Source organism: Triturus cristatus, chromosome 1_1, assembly GCF_964204655.1.
Source record: "Triturus cristatus chromosome 1_1, aTriCri1.1, whole genome shotgun sequence".
NCBI classification, from domain to species: Eukaryota; Metazoa; Chordata; class Amphibia; order Caudata; family Salamandridae; genus Triturus; species Triturus cristatus.
In genome coordinates, this window is record NC_140579.1 from 102,567,809 (window position 1) to 102,585,657 (window position 17,849).

Genomic DNA, 17,849 nt, shown 5'->3' on the forward strand with positions numbered 1-17,849 from the left:
GGAACTAACCAGGCAGTTATCCCTCAGGTAAGGAAACCTAGATGGGGTGGCCATTCCTTCGCCTTTCTAGCGGCTCAGGCATGGAATTCCCTGCCTCTCCATCTGAGGATGGAACCATCAGAGCTATTGTTCCAAAGGAGACTAAAACCATGGCTATTCTGCTGTGTGTTAGCTTAGATCTTAACCCAGCTTCATCAAGTAGATAGACATATTACCTGATATTCCTCTCTGGTGCCTCTCTCGCAGTGCTGGGACATGCCGTTAGGCATAACCAGGTGCTTTGTAAATATTCTTATTATTATGGATCTTCGATTAAGTTGCCGAGGACAGGGCATAAGTCCCCAGCGGTGAGTCTTCAGGAGGAGTCTAAGCCAGTCCCTTGGCGTGTAGCCAGGTCCACACATCCTCTGAAGTGGCGAAACATGGGTTGTGTCACAGTTGACCACCCTGAGTTTGCTGATAATAAAAGTGCTCATTTAAGGTTCAACTTCCGGAGGCGTTGTTTGACCCTTACTTAGGATCCACGAAGACCCTGCACTTCCGCTGTAAAATCAGGATATGCTGTGATCACAGCATTCTCAAATTGCCAGGGGCCATTTACCCAAAACTGTTGCAGCACTAAGTCGCGGTCCCGATAATAGAGAAGTCGGGGAATGATGGGCCACGTTGGGTCTCCGAGAGGGGGCGGGCTGCCAGGTATCTGATATGCTTTCTCCACTGAGAAGAATTTAGGCTCTCTGTCTGCCAGTACCATTTCCATCAGCCAGGTTAGCTCCACGCTGGGGCCCTCCAGTCGTTCAGGAAAACCTAGCAGGTGGACATTATTGCGTCTAGATCACCCCTCAGCATCTACAGTGTAAAGAAGTCACCTCCGCACTTATCGTTTTCAGTCAAGCCCGCAACTCTTTAAAAAAAAATATATCTTTTTATTTAAATTAAAATGAAAACAGCAAAATCATAAAGTGCAGCATCAAGACACAACCAATTGTCATTTTTCTTCCCACAATTCTCAACGGACCCTCATCCCACCGCCCACCACGCAAACAAATCACTCAACAATAATAGCATTTGTGCGTTCCTGGCATCGAGCATCAGCTCCCACAATTCCATAGGAAGCACATAAACCACCTCGATGATCATTCCATTTCCCCAAAATTTGGTCCATTTACCGGACAGTCCTGGCTCTCATTGTCTGCCCTTTCTGCAAGCATGCACCAGTCCATATCCAACTTCCAATCATTCAGTCGCAGCAGCTGATCTGCTCTCCAGACACGAGCAGTATTACCTTTGGCCACCATTAACCCCAAAGTCCTCCAGATCTGGTCCATGCGGGTGAGGTCAGTTCCTTCGCATATATTTAACAAGCACCATTGCAATGTTACTTCCACTAACATTATTTGAGCAAGTCACCACTGATCCCCAATACCCCTGTATAGCTGGACAACTCCATATTATGTGATAAAATGTACTTATTTGACCACAGTTCTGGAGACACATTGACGTGGTTGCTCTGCCCTTCTTCGCACGGGTAGTACATGCATAATAACACATGTGTAGTATTTTCAATTGCACCAGACGGAATCTAGATCGTATGGCTAATTCCTGTGGGGATGCCAAGGCGTCCGACCACTCGTCATCCTCCAGGCCCCCATGGTGGCACTCCCAATGTTCTTGTAGACTCATTAGGGTGTCAGGTGAGTTGTTAATTAGCTGCAGTAGGTGAGGGAAACCGCCTTTTTGGGCATCTAGTGGGTCAATGATCTATCCTCGAGTGTAGATGATTGTGGGAGTTTCTCTCCTTTTGGAAATGACTTGTGTGGTGCGTGGCTGATTTGAAGGTAGTGGTAAGCCTCAGTGGGTGGCAGCTGAAAGCCTGCAAGTCAGCAAATGGAACAACACCGGCCATGTCCACAGGTCACCCACCCTTGCAATGCCAATGAGATCCCACTTGTGCTATCCTGGTTGTGTCCCCAAAGTGCCCAGTCATGCAGTGTCCCATAGGGGAGTGACCTGAGTGATACTATCCCACCAACCCAAGGAATGTAATGTTTGATGCCAAAGTGTAAGGGTGGCCGTTGTGGGGTTTGGAAAGGAAGTGAGAAGCGCCCCTCCATAAATTGCCCAAAGGTAGCACCTGCAACTCTTGTACTGTGGATCTCACGGCGGTCGGGGTAGACTCCTCTTCATCCACCCGGTCAGCCAGTTTTTGATGATCGGCCCTTAACAGATTCACGTCTAGGGAGACTGTGTCAATCTTGGTTTCCCGCAACGTTTTAGTATCTAGGATTGCTTGAAGCACTTAGCAGACTTGGGTTTCACCATAATTATATCCCTTAAAGGAATTGGGAAGGCAGCGGGCGCATTTGCTCCCTACTCCTTACAACAGCTCGCACCCACAGTCCAGCAGCAGGCGAGCAGGAAGCGGTTCCTGCTTCCAGTTACCAGCACTCAGGCCTAGGACGCTGTCAGCTTCTAATAAGGCCTGCAGCACCTCTACCTGCAGCAGGCAGTGGGCACTCAAAGCTGGGAATTTGGATTGGTGGGCCTCTGGCCTCTACCAGCTGTAATGATTGTGAGGCCGCTCGCGCACATGCCATCAGCGCTGTGGCCGTAATAATTGCCTGGGACACTCGTTTTGGTCTCAGCGTGGTCCCGACTGCTTTTCGCGGGCCACGCCCCTTTATTTGTAGTTAGCGCGTGACGTCACACGCCAGCGCTAGCGCAACCCCTCCAACGCGGGTAGACTGCACCGCTACCTCGCGTCGGAGAATACTACACCAGCGTCAAGGACCCCTGATGTCATGCGTAACATGACAAGGTCAATCTGTGAATGGCTTGGTCAAAGCATTAATTTCCCTTTGGGCTGTGAGCCCTGTCCTGAGCACCACAGATTCCAGCTAGACGAAAAAGGGCAAAAGGGGTGTGAACCTGTGTCGGAGGTGAGGGGGATAGCTGATGCAGGATACAAGTGAGCAAGACTATTGTTCGACAATCAAGCTCCTTGAAGAACAGGCACTGAAAGAGGCAGGTGGTGTTCCAGAAAACAGTAGTACGCTGGATGTCACCGACTTACACCCCTTAGCATGCCCATGTCCGTTCTCTGGCATTCAGTCCTTCAAGGGAGTGAGGGGCAGGGAAACCAGTTAACTGTTCTGCCCCTGTTAGAACTAAGTCCGGGCAAACAGACAGCTGGCCAGTCATGGGGCGACGGGAGGTCCGCTATGCAGAAGACAATTTTCAGAGGGCTAGAAGCAGGGTAAATCATTGCAGGGAACTCCCCGCTTACCCACTCCCCACCCCACACAGGCAAGCACACACCAAAGCTGCGTGTCTCTGCTGCTTCTCTTAGGGCTGGCCAGCTTGTGTTGTGTACCGTGGGCATTGTCAGGCCCACGTACCGCACTCGCAGTGTAGGGCAAATCTCTTGAGATGTCTGGCCAGTTCCGATTTGGCGCAGCTGCTCCCAATCTTCCTAGGTTCCTACGGCCTTATGCGATCAAGCGGGTACCTGTCCCTGTTAATTCCTTTCGGGCCTAGGCCTCACAGGCAGGGGGCAAAAAACAGTTCTCTGGGGCGCCCCAAATAGCTTGGATGGGGTCAGCTGTCCTCACCGCTCCGAGGCGCGTCACTCCTTGTGTCAACACCTGATCCCGGTCTCCGTGCGGCAAAAGGACTGCGCCGTCTATGCCTTGCTCTAGGCCACACCCCAGTCTGAAGTGTCACAATCTTCAAAACAAGACACATCCAAAGCCTGTCAAATATTTTCTCTGCTAGGGTCCATGGCATTGTGCATAATCCGGGCTCCTCATGCAACACTGAGGATGAGATAACAGTGTCTAGAACATGGGTACTCACAAACTTTCTCTGGGGCCAAATTTACAGTGTGGTTTATGGCCGAGGGCCGCACCGGTTGGGGCGGGGGCAGTGGGGCAAGGGGGCGGGGCTAGAGCAAAAAAAAACTTTGCCCATGAGGTTGAACACAGGCCCCTGCAGCGGACGCCTTCGTCCACTGAGCCACCAGACCCGGCATACACACATCTCTCTCTCTATTTATCTATCTTTCTCTCTCTCGCGCTCTGTCTCCCTCCCTCTCTCTATCTCTCCCTCCCTCTCTCTATCTCTCCCTCCCTCTCTCTCTCCGTCTCCCTCCCTCTCTCACTCTCCCTCTCTCCCTCCCTCTCTCTGTCTCCCTCCCTCTCTCTCTCTCTGTCTCCCTCTCTCTGTCTCCCTCTCTCTGTCTCCCTCCCTCTGTCTGTCTCTGTCTCCTTCCTTCTGTCTCCCTCCCTCCATCTTCCTCTCTCTGTCCCCATCTATCTCCCTCTGTCACCTCACCCGCTGCTCTCACTCCCTGCTGCCCTCCGTCACCTCACCCGCTGCTCTCACACCCTGCTGTCCTCCTCACTCTCTGTCCCCTCACCCACACCGAGTACTTCACAGGTCTTTAAAAGACCATTCACTTGTTAATGAGGCTTTGTTGTGTTTCACCTCTTCTTAGCGCCCCTGCATCTCCACTCAATCAGAGGGGAGATGCAGGGGCGCTAAGAAGAGGTGAAACACAACAAAACCTCATTAAGAAGTGAAAGGTCTTTAAAAAATCACCCGCCCACCATAGCTCCGCGCTGCTGCAACTGGCGGTGTTTGCAGACACTCTTTAAAAAAAAAAAAAAAAGCACAAGTACGATGTCTGCAAGGTCCGCGGGGCCGCCAAGGAAGGCCGTACTATGAGTATCCGTGGTCTAGGAGATCAGAGGTGTCAATTATCAGTCAGCTGAGAAGGCAGGTCGAACCATCTCAAAAGAGGCAATGTAATCCTGCAGAAGTAGGGAGCCGGCATGGCCACTAGGGTCCTGGGGATCCCCTTCCCCCCCACTGTCCCCCACAAGAATAATTGTCTGGTGTGCCCTGGGTAGGCACAGGGGCACCCCTTAAATACAAAAAATGTCAGCTTCTGCGTGGCCCTGAGAAATGGGGCTACTTGCAAGGAGCTGGCGGGGGCGATGGGTTCCACCCTACCCCCCGCAATAAAAAAGTGGGTTCCTGGTTGGGACTGGGAAATCCAGAAAAAAAATTGCAAAAGTGAATAGTATATGTGTAGTCACAGCCTTTCATTTATTATTTACTGCCCCTAAAAGAGGCATCCCATAAGGGCTATTTACATATTTTTCGTTTTTGGTAATGTCCAGACAAAGGGCACCATCCAATTCTTTTGGTTTTTTCAATGTTGGGGGGGGGGGGGGCAGGGATTGCAGAAGGTTTTGTGGCCCCTCTCCCCCCCCAACCCTTTCCAGCACCATTACTAAACAAATCAAGTCTCCTGGGTAATTGAATCTGTGATCCCAGGAGAACTTACCATACTCTTTTTTAAAGCACTTCCCAAACTGGAGCGTTTGCTCTCCAGGCAGGCAGCTCCCTCTAGGGGCTGGTTCTATTTCTGGGCTTTATGTGGCCTGACGATGTATTTTTGAAAAAATGACCCTCTTGTGTTTATTTCCATGACTGCATTTTTTGGGCTGAGAAATGTTAAAAGAAAGACTCAAAAACATGTTTTATTTAATAAAAAGAAAACAAAAATCAAAATTTGTTACCTACAAAATGAAATCATTGATAACATGACTGCGACATTTGAAATAATATAATTGATGAGAATGTGCATGGCGGGGACTCAAGTTATAGTTATATATATTTTATGACTTTCCTAGGAGTAGTATAGAGTTTTGAACCAACAGCAATCAGTTCAATAATTGTGTAACAAAGCCTAAATATAAGGAGTATTAGTAGTCCAATTATGATGAACAACTGCCTCTACCACCAGCTTTTTTCCAGTACAATCTATGGAGGAGAGAATGTCCACGAGAAGAGGAAAACATGTATAATAGCCCTTGTTAACCTGAGGGACAAGTGTTAGGTAAAAAGGAACAACAATGATATTGGTCAGTCATTTCTAAGGCCAGAAGAGATCAGAAGGATTTTCATTCAGCTGTTTCACGAAAGGAAGAACAATAGTCTGTATTTGGCTTTAGTGAGGTAGCAATGAATGGATGACGTATTACCAGATCTACTACATGTTGTACTAGCTCGAAATAGCAAAAGGAACACTTTTTCAATTGAGCACTCCATTTTATTTGCATTTAAACTGAAAATGGCACCCTCAACATTGATAGGAATGTATTCAGTGTGCTTCAACACTTCATCTACTAGGGGTGTCTCTCCATCTATCACGTATCCTAGGTTAGTCCATTCATTTCTGCCTTTCACAGAGTTTTTAATCTTCTCAATTTTAGAAATAAAGTCTACTAAGGAAGCACACACCTCCTTAGATGGAGAGATAGGGCCTGAAAGGCAGCCCGGGTTGCTAAGCTCATGTTTTTTTTATTTTATTTTTACAGTTTTATATAGCGCGAACCAGACCCGTGAGGGTATCAGAGCGCTTTACAGGATTGAGGGGGGAGTAAGACGTAGGGACGGGAGGGATCACACTGGGAGAGAAAGGGATACAGGGGGAGATTCAATTTCAAGTTCAAGCTACCTGAGGGAGAAAAATTAAAGTATGCAGAGTAACAATACAAAACAAAGTTTCCAATCCACGAGGTGCATCCTAGCTGCAGTTGACGCTACAAATGGGATAAAAAGTTTGAGCAGGCAGTTATAGGGCACACGCGGTAAGTCTGAAAGTAAGGGGTTCGCTAGATGAGGTATTTTCCCATTAAGAAAGTTTTGGTCTCCCTCTTAAAGTGTGCCAAGGACGGGAGTCTTCTAACGGCGGGTGGTATAGAGTTCCAGATTCTTGGAGCGGCTCCAGAGAAGGCTCGATTGTAGGTTTTTTTCTTCCGGAATTTTGCTGGCTGCAACAGCAGGTTTTTGGCAGATCGGGAATTTCTGGCCTGTCCGGATATCACGAGTTTTTGTGCAAGAAATGTCGGTGAGTTCGCGTATAGAGCTTTGTGAGTTATGCAGGCCAGTTTAAATTGTATTCTGGCCTCCAGGGGCAGCCAGTTCAGAGCTTTGAGGTGGGGAGAGATGTGGTCAAATTTTTTTGAGCCCGTTATGAGTCTGGCAGCGGAGTTGAGGCAGGCTTTCAGTGGGGCCAGAGAGTTCTTGGGTAGCCCTGCGAGAGTAGAGCATCCATATTCAAGCCTGGAGATGACAAGGGCCTGGGTAGCCATTTTAAGGTCGGACCTCTCGAGGAAGGGTTTTAGGTTTCTTAGGTAGCTCAGGTGGAATCTAGCCGTTTTGGCCATCGCGTTTATATGGCTGTGCATATTCAAGCTGCCGTCAAGGGTTATTCCCAGGGATTTTGCAGAGTCAACAATGGTAGGCGGGCAGTTTAGTGCCGTGATTGTCTTGATCCATTCCTGGATGTCTGAGTTAGGTTTGGGTGGCTCAAAGATTGTTTTAATACTATTGGAGATTTACAGATGCTGTCTTGAAAATATTGAGGCTTGGCTGCATTGGTGAAATGACAGGCAAGAGGTGTTTAGGAAATCCATTAATAGTTCTAGTAACTAAGTAAAAACAAAAGGTGCAACAATTGACCTTATGGGACACCAAATTGAGTTCCAAATCCGTTTGAGAAAGTGTTGTTATTTATCACAACCTAGAACCATTCATCTAGATAAGAACTGAAATATTTAGTATCGTTTTCCCAAAATAAAAAGTGCTGTTGAGTAAGTCATGGGCAACTGTATCGTTGGTTCAGAAGCCCTGCTTCATTCACCTTGTTACAGCACTTTATATGCATCATCTGTGATGTTGGTCATTGTCATTTAATTGCTGTGCGCTGTTTAGTAGTTTATTTTCATGAATATTATTTTGCTACAAATATTTTCATGATCTTTGGAGTAAAAGGTAACCCTGTGGTTGGGATTAGTTTTCATTGCTGATCGGATCAGCTTCGGATTTTTTCAAGGCGAGTTTTAAAAATGTCTTTCTTTAAGGATGGGTGGATTGGGCCCAGGTCAAAGTGCCTGTTTGGTACTTTTCAGAAGTAAGAGGAGAAATCAACTGCCAGCTTTCACTAAGTTATGTGCTTTAGGGATAAGTGGTTTAATGGAGAAGATCCTTTCTTCCATGAAAGGATTTATTTGAGAGGTGATCAAGATAGGTGGTTTAGGGTCAAGGGTGGGTGGTTTAGTGGATAAGATAGTTTCTTCCGCGAAGAGATTGAGAGGTCATCAGGTTGCAGGAGATCCAGCTGCCTGAGGTTGCTTTTAGTTCTTGTACATAGGAGGTAGAATCAGAGGTAATCATTGTGTAGACCATTAAAATAACAGATCGTTTGGATTTTGTTGTCAAAGAAGTTAGGCAGTTCTGCGCATGGTTCATCTGTGCTCTAATGATGTTCATAAGTAACTGTAGTTTGGGTTTTAGCAATGTTGAATAGTTTTTTCATCTGATTCTTTGATGATGTCATTTGGTTTTTAAAGTGGCTTTTTTGTTCAGTATGTTAGATTGATAATTGTTGTTAAGTGTTCCTGGTGTTTAGTTATGATGGGTGTAGGCTGTTTTTTTCTACTTGCGCTCCCGTGCATGAATGCATTGTGTCTCTAGGTTAAGGGCAGGTGTAGACAGCCTTTGGCAGATTCTCTTCTTTCTTTCTTGAAGATGGTTGCTAAAGTGGCCATAATGTTAAGAATAGAGGAGTTGTAATGTTCAACTAGGACATAGGTTTTTTGATGTTCTTGGTAAATAGACCTACGGGGCTATTCACAACAGGAGTTTACACTTGTGAGTAATTTACATGTGTAACCTTATGACTTCACGTTTGAGTAACTTTACCTCTTTTGGCTATTTACAACGTTTGAGTGTAAACTTACTCAAAAGTGTAGACTTACATGTCGGGGTATCCAAAGTTACGAGTGTAGGTTACTACTAAAATAAAAAAACACAGTAGTAAGTTCAGGAGCACACATGGCCAACCACTGGTACTGCAATACTCTCACATAGAAAATAACAGAGGCTAGTACCTAAATGTAAACCCCTTATGAAATAACGTTAAATTAAACTAAATAATTTAAAATAGCAAAAAAATTAATTTAATGTACAAATAAATACATAAAAGCTGTACACATTTTTAATTTAACTATAAAATATTTTAATAAACTTTTTGCATTTAAAAATTAATTTGACAATAAGTGTTATTAAAACCTAATTGAAATACTTACATTTCATACATCAATTTTAATTGTTAGTAATGCATAATAAAAAATTAGGGTGCAAATTTATTTTTTAATTTCAAGTTGACAAAAATGTTTTTAATGTAAAAAAAAAATTTACATTCAAGATTCATTACCTCCTAACCTTGTCCAATTCCTTACTAATGGAGTGGTTGTGCCTATTCACTCCTCCCGATCACCCTTGCAAAGCTGTCTTCTCTTTTAATGAAAAGAGAGAGCCAGGAAGAATAAACCCCTCCCTTTCCCACAACTTCCGGTTCGTTTTTTTGTGCCCTTCCAATGTTGGACTGTTGAGGTGTTGCATTGACCCCTGACAAATAGGACATTACTGAGGTATGTTAATTTATGTAAATTAATTTATTTGTGTATTTTGCGGTTGCTGGAGCACCATTTTATTATTGCACAGAACAGCTGCTGGGGCACCGCTCTGAGAATTTTACAATTGCATGGGCACTGTATGGGTGATTTTCTTGAGGCGTCTCAAGACCATGCTCTCTGTTGCTCCCTGCAGCTGCTGTGGATTCCTGGTTTGTTGCCTCTAGTTAATAGTGCTATACCATTTTTGTTTTTAGCTCCACATTTAAATAATATAAATGAAATATACATTCAAATTTAACAGAACAATCTTGTTAATAATTTAATATATAAAGTTTAATAAGCTTTTTGGAATTTCTCTATACTTTGCCAGAGGACGAGTTACACCTCGACTGTGGAGTCTCCCCATGGTAAAGTATGTGGAAAAGTAAAAACAAAATAGTTAAAATAGGTTTATGAAAATATTAATGTAAATTAATTTATATATTTATTTTAAATGTAGAGCAAAATAAAAAAACTACAGCATTAGTAATTTTGAATTAAATCTTCAATTAATTCCCACCTAAAGTAAAAAAATGTTTTAATAATGCATTATTAAAAATTAAAAATTATATATTGAAATAATTAAAAGTATTTTTTTTTGCCAAGTATTTTTATTAACGTTTTCGTAAGAGAAACACATTGCATAAATGTACATGTGAATTAGCATTGTTACATGTGCTTCCGATCTGCGGAACCATGGTCACATCTCCAGTTTGAGAGTTTTCTAATACACAGTATAATTGCTGCTATAAACGATGTCACCCAACCTCGCATGTCCTTTCACATGAGGAAATATCATCTTTAATTTTTTTTGCCAGTGTGTAAACTACTGGTAATTAATTAAAAATATTTTAACTATAATTTAATACAAAACATAGGGGCCGATTACGATGTCGTTCGGAAAACATTCCTACCGAATCTGTTTCGGAATGGTTACCGACCAACTCGGGTTGGGGGAGTACGACCGACTGATTACGATGTTTCCGAACACCATTCGGTCTGACTTCCATTGACTTCAATGGGAGCCTGTGTTCCTACAGACAACAAAGGCTCCCATTGAAAAAAGCGGTGGGTGCGGAAAACCTTGCACCCTGTGGCGGGTACCCCATAATGCCTGCCACACTGTGCATAGTTACAAAGAGGAGTCCCATGGGTACTCCCATGGGGCCCATTCGGAGGCCTCTGGGTGAAGGGGGGCCTGGTACGGGACCCCAACGTCGGATTCCGACAGCCGATCCATGCCGGAAAGACCGATTCGGAAAGGCTGTCGGGATCCGACATCGTAATCGCTCGGTCGGAAATGCGGCCCGTAGACACGGACGAGTCGGCTCCGAGTCGGCTCCGAGTCGGCTCCGACCAACTCGGTGTCTCCGAATGCCATTCGGATGCGACTCGGAACCGAGTTTGACAGTCCGAACAGATTCCGACCATCGTAATCGGTCAGTCAGAAATGTTGCCGAGTCGGTCGGAAACAAGCCTTCCGAATCGGATTGTGTCGAACCGAATGCCGTTCAGAGCCTTTCCGAACGGCATCGTAATCGACCCCATAGTGTAACATTGATTTATACATTCAAAAACGGTTGTTAATATAGTTTATAATTAAATAATACATTTAACTTTTTTTTAAAAATTTTAACAACAGATTTTATTTGGTCATTTTGCAATACATTGGGCGACAGCCCCACAGTGGCACGTTGAATCATTTGGACAATATGTGCATCAATAACCATTTCCATGAAAATAAACAAACCCTGCTGAGCATGCAGGTAAAATAATAATCTAAATAATATGCAGACAGTGGTCAAATTTCGAGGTACAGCACATGATTCAGCAGATTCAAAATATACATCTCAGTAAGATAATAAGACAGTCAAGTGATAAGAACTTGGGGGACACATGGCAGGGAGCCGCTCATGAGTCCTCCTCAGGTAGGGGGTGCAGGTCGATTCCACGATATGTCGCCCACCGCATCCATATCGTGTGAAGTTTCCGTGGGCAGCCCCTAGCCTCAAATACTGCAGTCTCGGCTCCCATACACCTATCCAATTCGGACTTCCATTTGCCAATAGTCGGGGGAGATGATGCCTTCCATCCCTGCGCTATATCCCATTTTGCAATAGTAAGGGTGAGGAACAATAGATGTTGTTTGTATCGGTTCCCCCCAATGTCGTCAGTGGAATGCAACAAAACCAGCCGTGGGTCCAGTGGGAGCACCCACCCCAGCACCTCATTAAAACATGACCTACTCTGTTCCAAAAGGGCTGTAGGGCCGTGCAAGTCCATATCATATGGAAGAAGGACCCGTCCTCTCTGCCACACCGCAGACACACTGGGGACTGAATAACCCCCATTCGCCATAGTCGTACCCTCGTGTAATAAACTCTATGTAAATATTTGAATTGGATGAGCCTGTAACGCGTGGAGACTGCCGCACCCCTCGGACTGGCAATCGCTTCTGCCCAATCGTCATCCGTCAATTCGGGAATATCTGCCTGCCAGGCCAGTCGGGTCTTGTCAAGAGTGGTGGGAATGTGTGTCGTCAGAGTTTGGTATATTTGCCTAATTTTGTGTAGTCCAAGGTCTCCCATCAACAGGCGACCCTCCAAGGGCTGGAACTCAGGAAGAGTCTAAAAATTTCGGAGCTGGGGGGAGAGTGTGTGTCGGAGCTGTAAAAATTTATAAAATTGCGACTTATGGAGGCCAAAATCAGTCTGTAATTGCTGAAATGATTTTAAAGTAGCGCCCCTCAAAACATCTCCAAGGGTCGAAATCCCCACCAAGACCCATCCCCGGAACCCGCAGTTCTGAGGTATGTACCATGCCATAAGGGGTTCTGTCAAGTAAATCGCCCTTTCCAATCCATTTGTCTGGTCTTGGCCTTCCATAACTGTAAGGCTTGTCTGCCAGCTGGTGGTAAATGGTCTAGCCTTGTGTAGCTATATAATAAGTGAAGTAGGGGGACTTGTTCCATCGCGGCGTGTTCAATAGCATAAGCCGGATCAGTGGGAGAATTATACCATAATTCATTGATTACGAGGATGTGAGATGCAACGTAATATGAGTAAATGTCAGCAGCTGCGATCCCTCCACAATACGTGGATTGTACGCAGTGCGGAGCGCCACGCGAACAGCTCCACTGCCCCAAAGGAAATTGTTTTGTATTGCGCTACTTGAGCAAACCACGCACGAGGGATAGGATAGGGGAAATTTTGGAGGTGAAATAAGATCCGAGGCAGGGAAACCATCTTAAAGATGGCTGAGTGCCCATATAGGAATAAAGGTAGAGCAGACCATATTGTTGTTTCGTTTTTGAGGCTGATCAACAATGGGGTGATATTATGTGTCCATGAAATCTTGGGGCACGGGGAAATTAAGATCCCCAGATATTTGAACCCATCTGTGGCCGGGGACAGCTGCGCGGCCCACGATTCACGGCCTTGATGTCCACACACTGGGAAGAGGATGGATTTAGCTGGATTAGCGTGGAGGCCGGTGGTGCCCCCAAATACCCTAAGAATTTCTAATATACGGGGTCCAGAATACCACGGGTCTGTCATAAAAAAGAGAGCATCATCAGCATATAATGCTATGCGATCCCATCTTGAGCCGGACCAATCGAATCCCCTGAGCACCGGGTCACTTCTGACCCAGGCCGCCAGAGGCTCGACCGCCAGGGCGAACAACAATGGAGACAGTTGGCAACCCTGGCAGGTAACCCTCTGGATCGGAAATGGGCGATAGCCGTGTCCCGCAATTCGAACTGATGCCGTCAAGTCCGTATGCAGCAGGCGTATATAAGCCAAGAAACGGGGTCCAAAGTTGATTGCCTCGAGCAGTTGAAAAAGGTAGACCCAACTTAGTGAGTCGAATGCTTTGTCGATATCGGCTAGCAGTAGGGCAGCAGGACGGCCTAAAGCGGGGGCCGCAGCGATGGCGTTATGGACTCTTCTGATGTTATGTCTAGTGGCCCTCTGCGGCATGAAGCCCGACTGATCGGGGTGGATCAAATCGGTAATACACCCCCCTAAGGCGGTCGGCCAAGACTTTCCATAATAATTTGGGTTAAAAATGTATCAGGGAGATAGGGCGATAGGGAGATAGGGCGATAGGAAGATGGGTCCTCAGGGGGTCGGCCAGGTTTGAGAAAAAGCACTATCTCCGCGTGATGCCAGTCCCTTGGTAGCCTTGCCAGGTCAGATGCGTCCACAATGGTCGCCAATTAATGAGACCCCAATAGAGGCATATGGGACCGCAGGAATTCCATGGGGGACCCATTGGGACCCGGGGCGCTACCCGGCTGGATCGCACCGAGGGCGCCAGTCAATTCTTCTAGTGTTATTGGAGTCTCCAGTCGCTCCCGGGCAGAGTCGGGGAGTCTGCGAGGTGGAATGTCCACAAGGAACTCCGCTAGAAGTTCGGCAGAGATCTGCTCCTTCGGGCGTATGGGGATGTAAAGTGTTTCGCAAATTCTTCCGCTACCCCCGCCGGTGACGTGTGTAAGGACCTGTCTGAACCACGAATAGTGGATGTGAAGGCCGGGGCGCCATCTGCTTGGCACAATCTGTGGAGCATTTTACTGGACTTATCCCCCCCACTGATATATCCGATGTTTGGATGCCTCCCAGATCTCTTTGACTTCGCCCAGCAGATATTGACACAGTTCTTGTTGTGCGAGGACTAAATTGCGGCGAATGATGGGGCAGGGATTGGCACTGAGTTGAGAAGATAGGGACGCCTGGCGCATTTCTAGGGCATCGAGCTGTTTGCGGCGCGTACGTTTCACTTGTGTGCGATAGCTCATTTCATAGCCCTGAACGGTCGGCTAAAGGGCTTGCCAGAGGTTAGTGCTCGAGGGAGCAGAGGGGCCGTTGTCGGCTAGATAGGTAGTAATCGCTGTATTAAGCATATCGTGATAGGCCGGATTGCGGAGGTGCCAAGGGGACATTCTCCAGCAGAATGGGGGCCTGCGGGAGCATGTGTGGAATTGCATTATGACCGGGGAATGGTCAGACAGACCACATGGTCGATGTTGTATCTGTGAGAATCTATCAAGAAAAACCCGGGGGACAAGAAAGTAATCTAGTCGGGACTGTGACCCATGGACCGTCGAGAGATATGTGTAATCACGCTCAATAGGGTGGAATTCACGCCATATGTCAGCCCAGTCGATGCCAGGGTGTACAATTTGGTCGGACCCAATGGTTGAGGGAAGTTGAGGATGTGCTGGCGATCTGATGGCCCCATGGTATCATTCCAGTCGCCCCCCATCAGGGTCAAACCAGTCGGAAGGGAACCCCAGACCCCCAGTAATTTATCAATAAAAGTAGCGCCTAATGGTGGGGGGGGCATAAATACCACCGATAGTGAACTGTTCGCCACAGATCGTACCTGTGACGAAAAGGAATTGGCCCCCAAGATCTGCCCCATGTGCAATGTATTTAAACTGAACTCTGCGATGGATAAGAGCTGCCACCCCCCTGGAGCCCCCCGTGGAGATGTGACAGAACCCGAAGCGAGCGAGGCACTGGGCTTTCGTTCCCATTAAATGGGTTTCTTGTAGAAGCAGGATGTCTGCCCCATACCTCTTTGCCTGTCGTAGAGCAGCCCCACGTTTTACCTCATTCAGTAGCCCCCGCACATTCCAAGATACCACCGTTAGGTCCCCGAGAGGGTTTTCGTCACCGGGTGTCATTAGAGTCGAAGTAGAAGCTGAATAGAGCTAGAAGATCTGCATGAAAGACAGTATGAAAAATATCCCACCGCCTGTATGTACAAAAACATCTAAAACTTATAAAACAACGTATCCAAAGGGATAACCCCCCACCCGACACTACCAAAAACAAGGAGCATCTGTCGCGGTGCAAAGAGCAGCGGACCCCCAACAAGCGGGGCACCCAGATTTCACACCAAAGGATCCCACCCTGCCCTATAACCCTAAGAAAACAGGGAGTGCAAGATGCCCTAGGCTTAACAGCCCGTGGTCAAGGTCCCACACCCACCCAAAGAACGACATTACTGAGATATATATTCAACCATATGCAGTGTCTTACGAATCACCATTTGGAGTGTGGAGCAGTCCGAATCAATCATGGCGGTCACTCAGGGCTCGGTGACACTCTGTCCGACCCTGGCCCCCACCGATTCTGGGACTTGTTGTGGCGTGGCCGCTGAGTGCGAGAGGAGTCTGAGTCTATGGCAGATGGAGAGTTTGCTCGGAGATGTGGGCGCTCATCGACCATGCGAAGACCGCCTCAGGGGTGTCGAAGAAGTAGGACTTGGAGTTGTAGATTACTCGCATCCGGGCCGGATACAGCAGCATGTATTGAACGTTCAACTCCCTAAGTCTGCGCTTCGCGGCCATGAAGGATTGGCGTTGATGCTGGACCAGGCGTGTGTAGTCCGGAAATACCAAGATTGAGCGAGAGTCATGTATAAAGCAGTCTTTGTGTGTCCTGGCGAATCGCAGAATAGCATCACGGTCGGCATAGTTCATGATCTTATACATTTTACTTTTAAATATTTTTAACATGAAATTAAATTTATACTTTCAACTATTTAAAATAATGTAATTTAACATTATTTTATGGGATTTTATTTTAAGTTCCTACTGCCATTATTTTCGAATGGAGGGTGTTGCGGTACCAGTGGTTGGCCATGTGTGGTGCTGGACTTACCCCATCTCTGACCTGAAATAATTTATTGCTATTTTGCATCCCTTTCTGGCTTTGATAGCTTTAGAAGTTCCTTTTGTGAATAGCAGTGGGCTTACTCTTTTGTAGGTGGGTGCATGTCCCTTCCTTAACCCCTCCCTGCCCCTCCTTCCACTTCCCTAAGTCCCTCCTAGTTAGTAGTAAGTGTGCTCGTTTTGCCACCCTCTTCCCCGGTCCCTCCCACGTTTACTACTAAGTAATAATAAACTTACATGTGTGAGAATCCCCCATAGAAAAGATAATAGAGGTGGACTTGAAGATTTACACTGGTAGGGTTGTGAATAGCATTTTGTAGTACTACTGTACTACTTAAGTACTACTACAAAATGCAGTTTGTGAATTGGCCCTTTAGTGTGGAGATTAGGGTATCTTCACACAATATTAAGGTATCTACGGATACATTCTTTATATTCATGTTGCATCTGTACTTCGAATTTAGTTGAGATTGTTGGCTTACTAATGTTGTTAGAGACCTGTCAAGTTATATGAGTTTATCCACTATATACGTGTGGGGTGCTTGTAACCAGATCAATTATGGCCCCTTTATGATAAGTGTATGTTTATAACTTAGCTGCTACCCTTCTTCTATTACACAAAACTGATCAGATTAAAACCACATTTTTGGCTGTGAGGCTGTTATTTGCAACACCTTTGCCTGACTTTGGTTGGTTATATGCACTATGGGACTATGCCCAATCTATGCAGCGAACAATACGACATGAAAAGCTTTCCCAATTACCCTGTGGCGCGGTAAGGTAAACAGAGGATCAAGTCTAACTCTATTTAAGCTGAGCAGCATTCTGAATTTCTGTGTATCCATTTAGGGGAGATAGGGAGCTTTGAATATGAATTCCTGGGGTCAAACATCAGTTTCATTCAAGTGCCACAAACTGACCTATAATTAAAAAATAAGTCTCTGACAAGCGTTTCTTTCATGTATGAGGTCATATCACCTCTTGGAAACCTGAATTGGGTACGCTCAAAACAGCACATACCTTCTTGTTAAAGGTTCGCCTTGTAATGCTCTGTAAATGCTCAACTGTCTAATATAATACTAATATTCAGGAGTTCAATGTTAGAATGCCTCACTCCATGTTTTATATTTGTTCCCCTTAGAACTCCAGTGAATACATCCCTGTGGCTGAACTAAGCACCTTTAGGGCAGTAAGTTGTCTCTTTGAATAATCATACCTTCCCTACCTTCTCTGTTTAATAGCATGAGCACGTCTCTGACTACACGCAAACATAATCGCACACAGCTCTCTTCTTCACTTTCTCTTAGCCTTACTTGAGTACTGGTCAGGTCAAGGAGTGAAACCTGATGGTTCGGCTGGGTCCACCTGTCAAACGGCAGCCCTCAGAGTGAGGAAGGGAGTTTGGGTTCCAGGATCCAGGTACCTCCACCAGGGTGGGGGCCTGAGTGAGGCCTCAGGCAGTGCTCTGTATTAATACCTACCCTAGGAGCATCTCCAGGGTCACTGAAACAGATACAGCTTCTGGTCTCTACCCTTTATCTCTTCAGGTCCTGGCTCCTAACTGGCCAGCAGTGTTCTCTTACAACTCAACACCAGCTTCCACATTCCAGATGATGCTATGACAGGAGATGTCA

At 46.2% G+C, this 17,849-nt stretch overlaps 1 protein-coding gene across 1 annotated transcript in view; it reads left to right on the top strand.

Annotated features, from left to right (window-relative positions):
• The window catches only part of LOC146869633 (putative E3 ubiquitin-protein ligase MARCHF10), a 461,326-nt gene that overhangs the window by 434,423 nt on the left and 9,054 nt on the right, over positions 1–17,849 (top strand). The window contains exon 10 of the mRNA XM_085608984.1: positions 17,357–17,404. Within this exon, the coding sequence (XP_085465110.1) occupies positions 17,357–17,404 (48 nt within the window). The remainder of the gene's footprint in view (positions 1–17,356; positions 17,405–17,849) is intronic.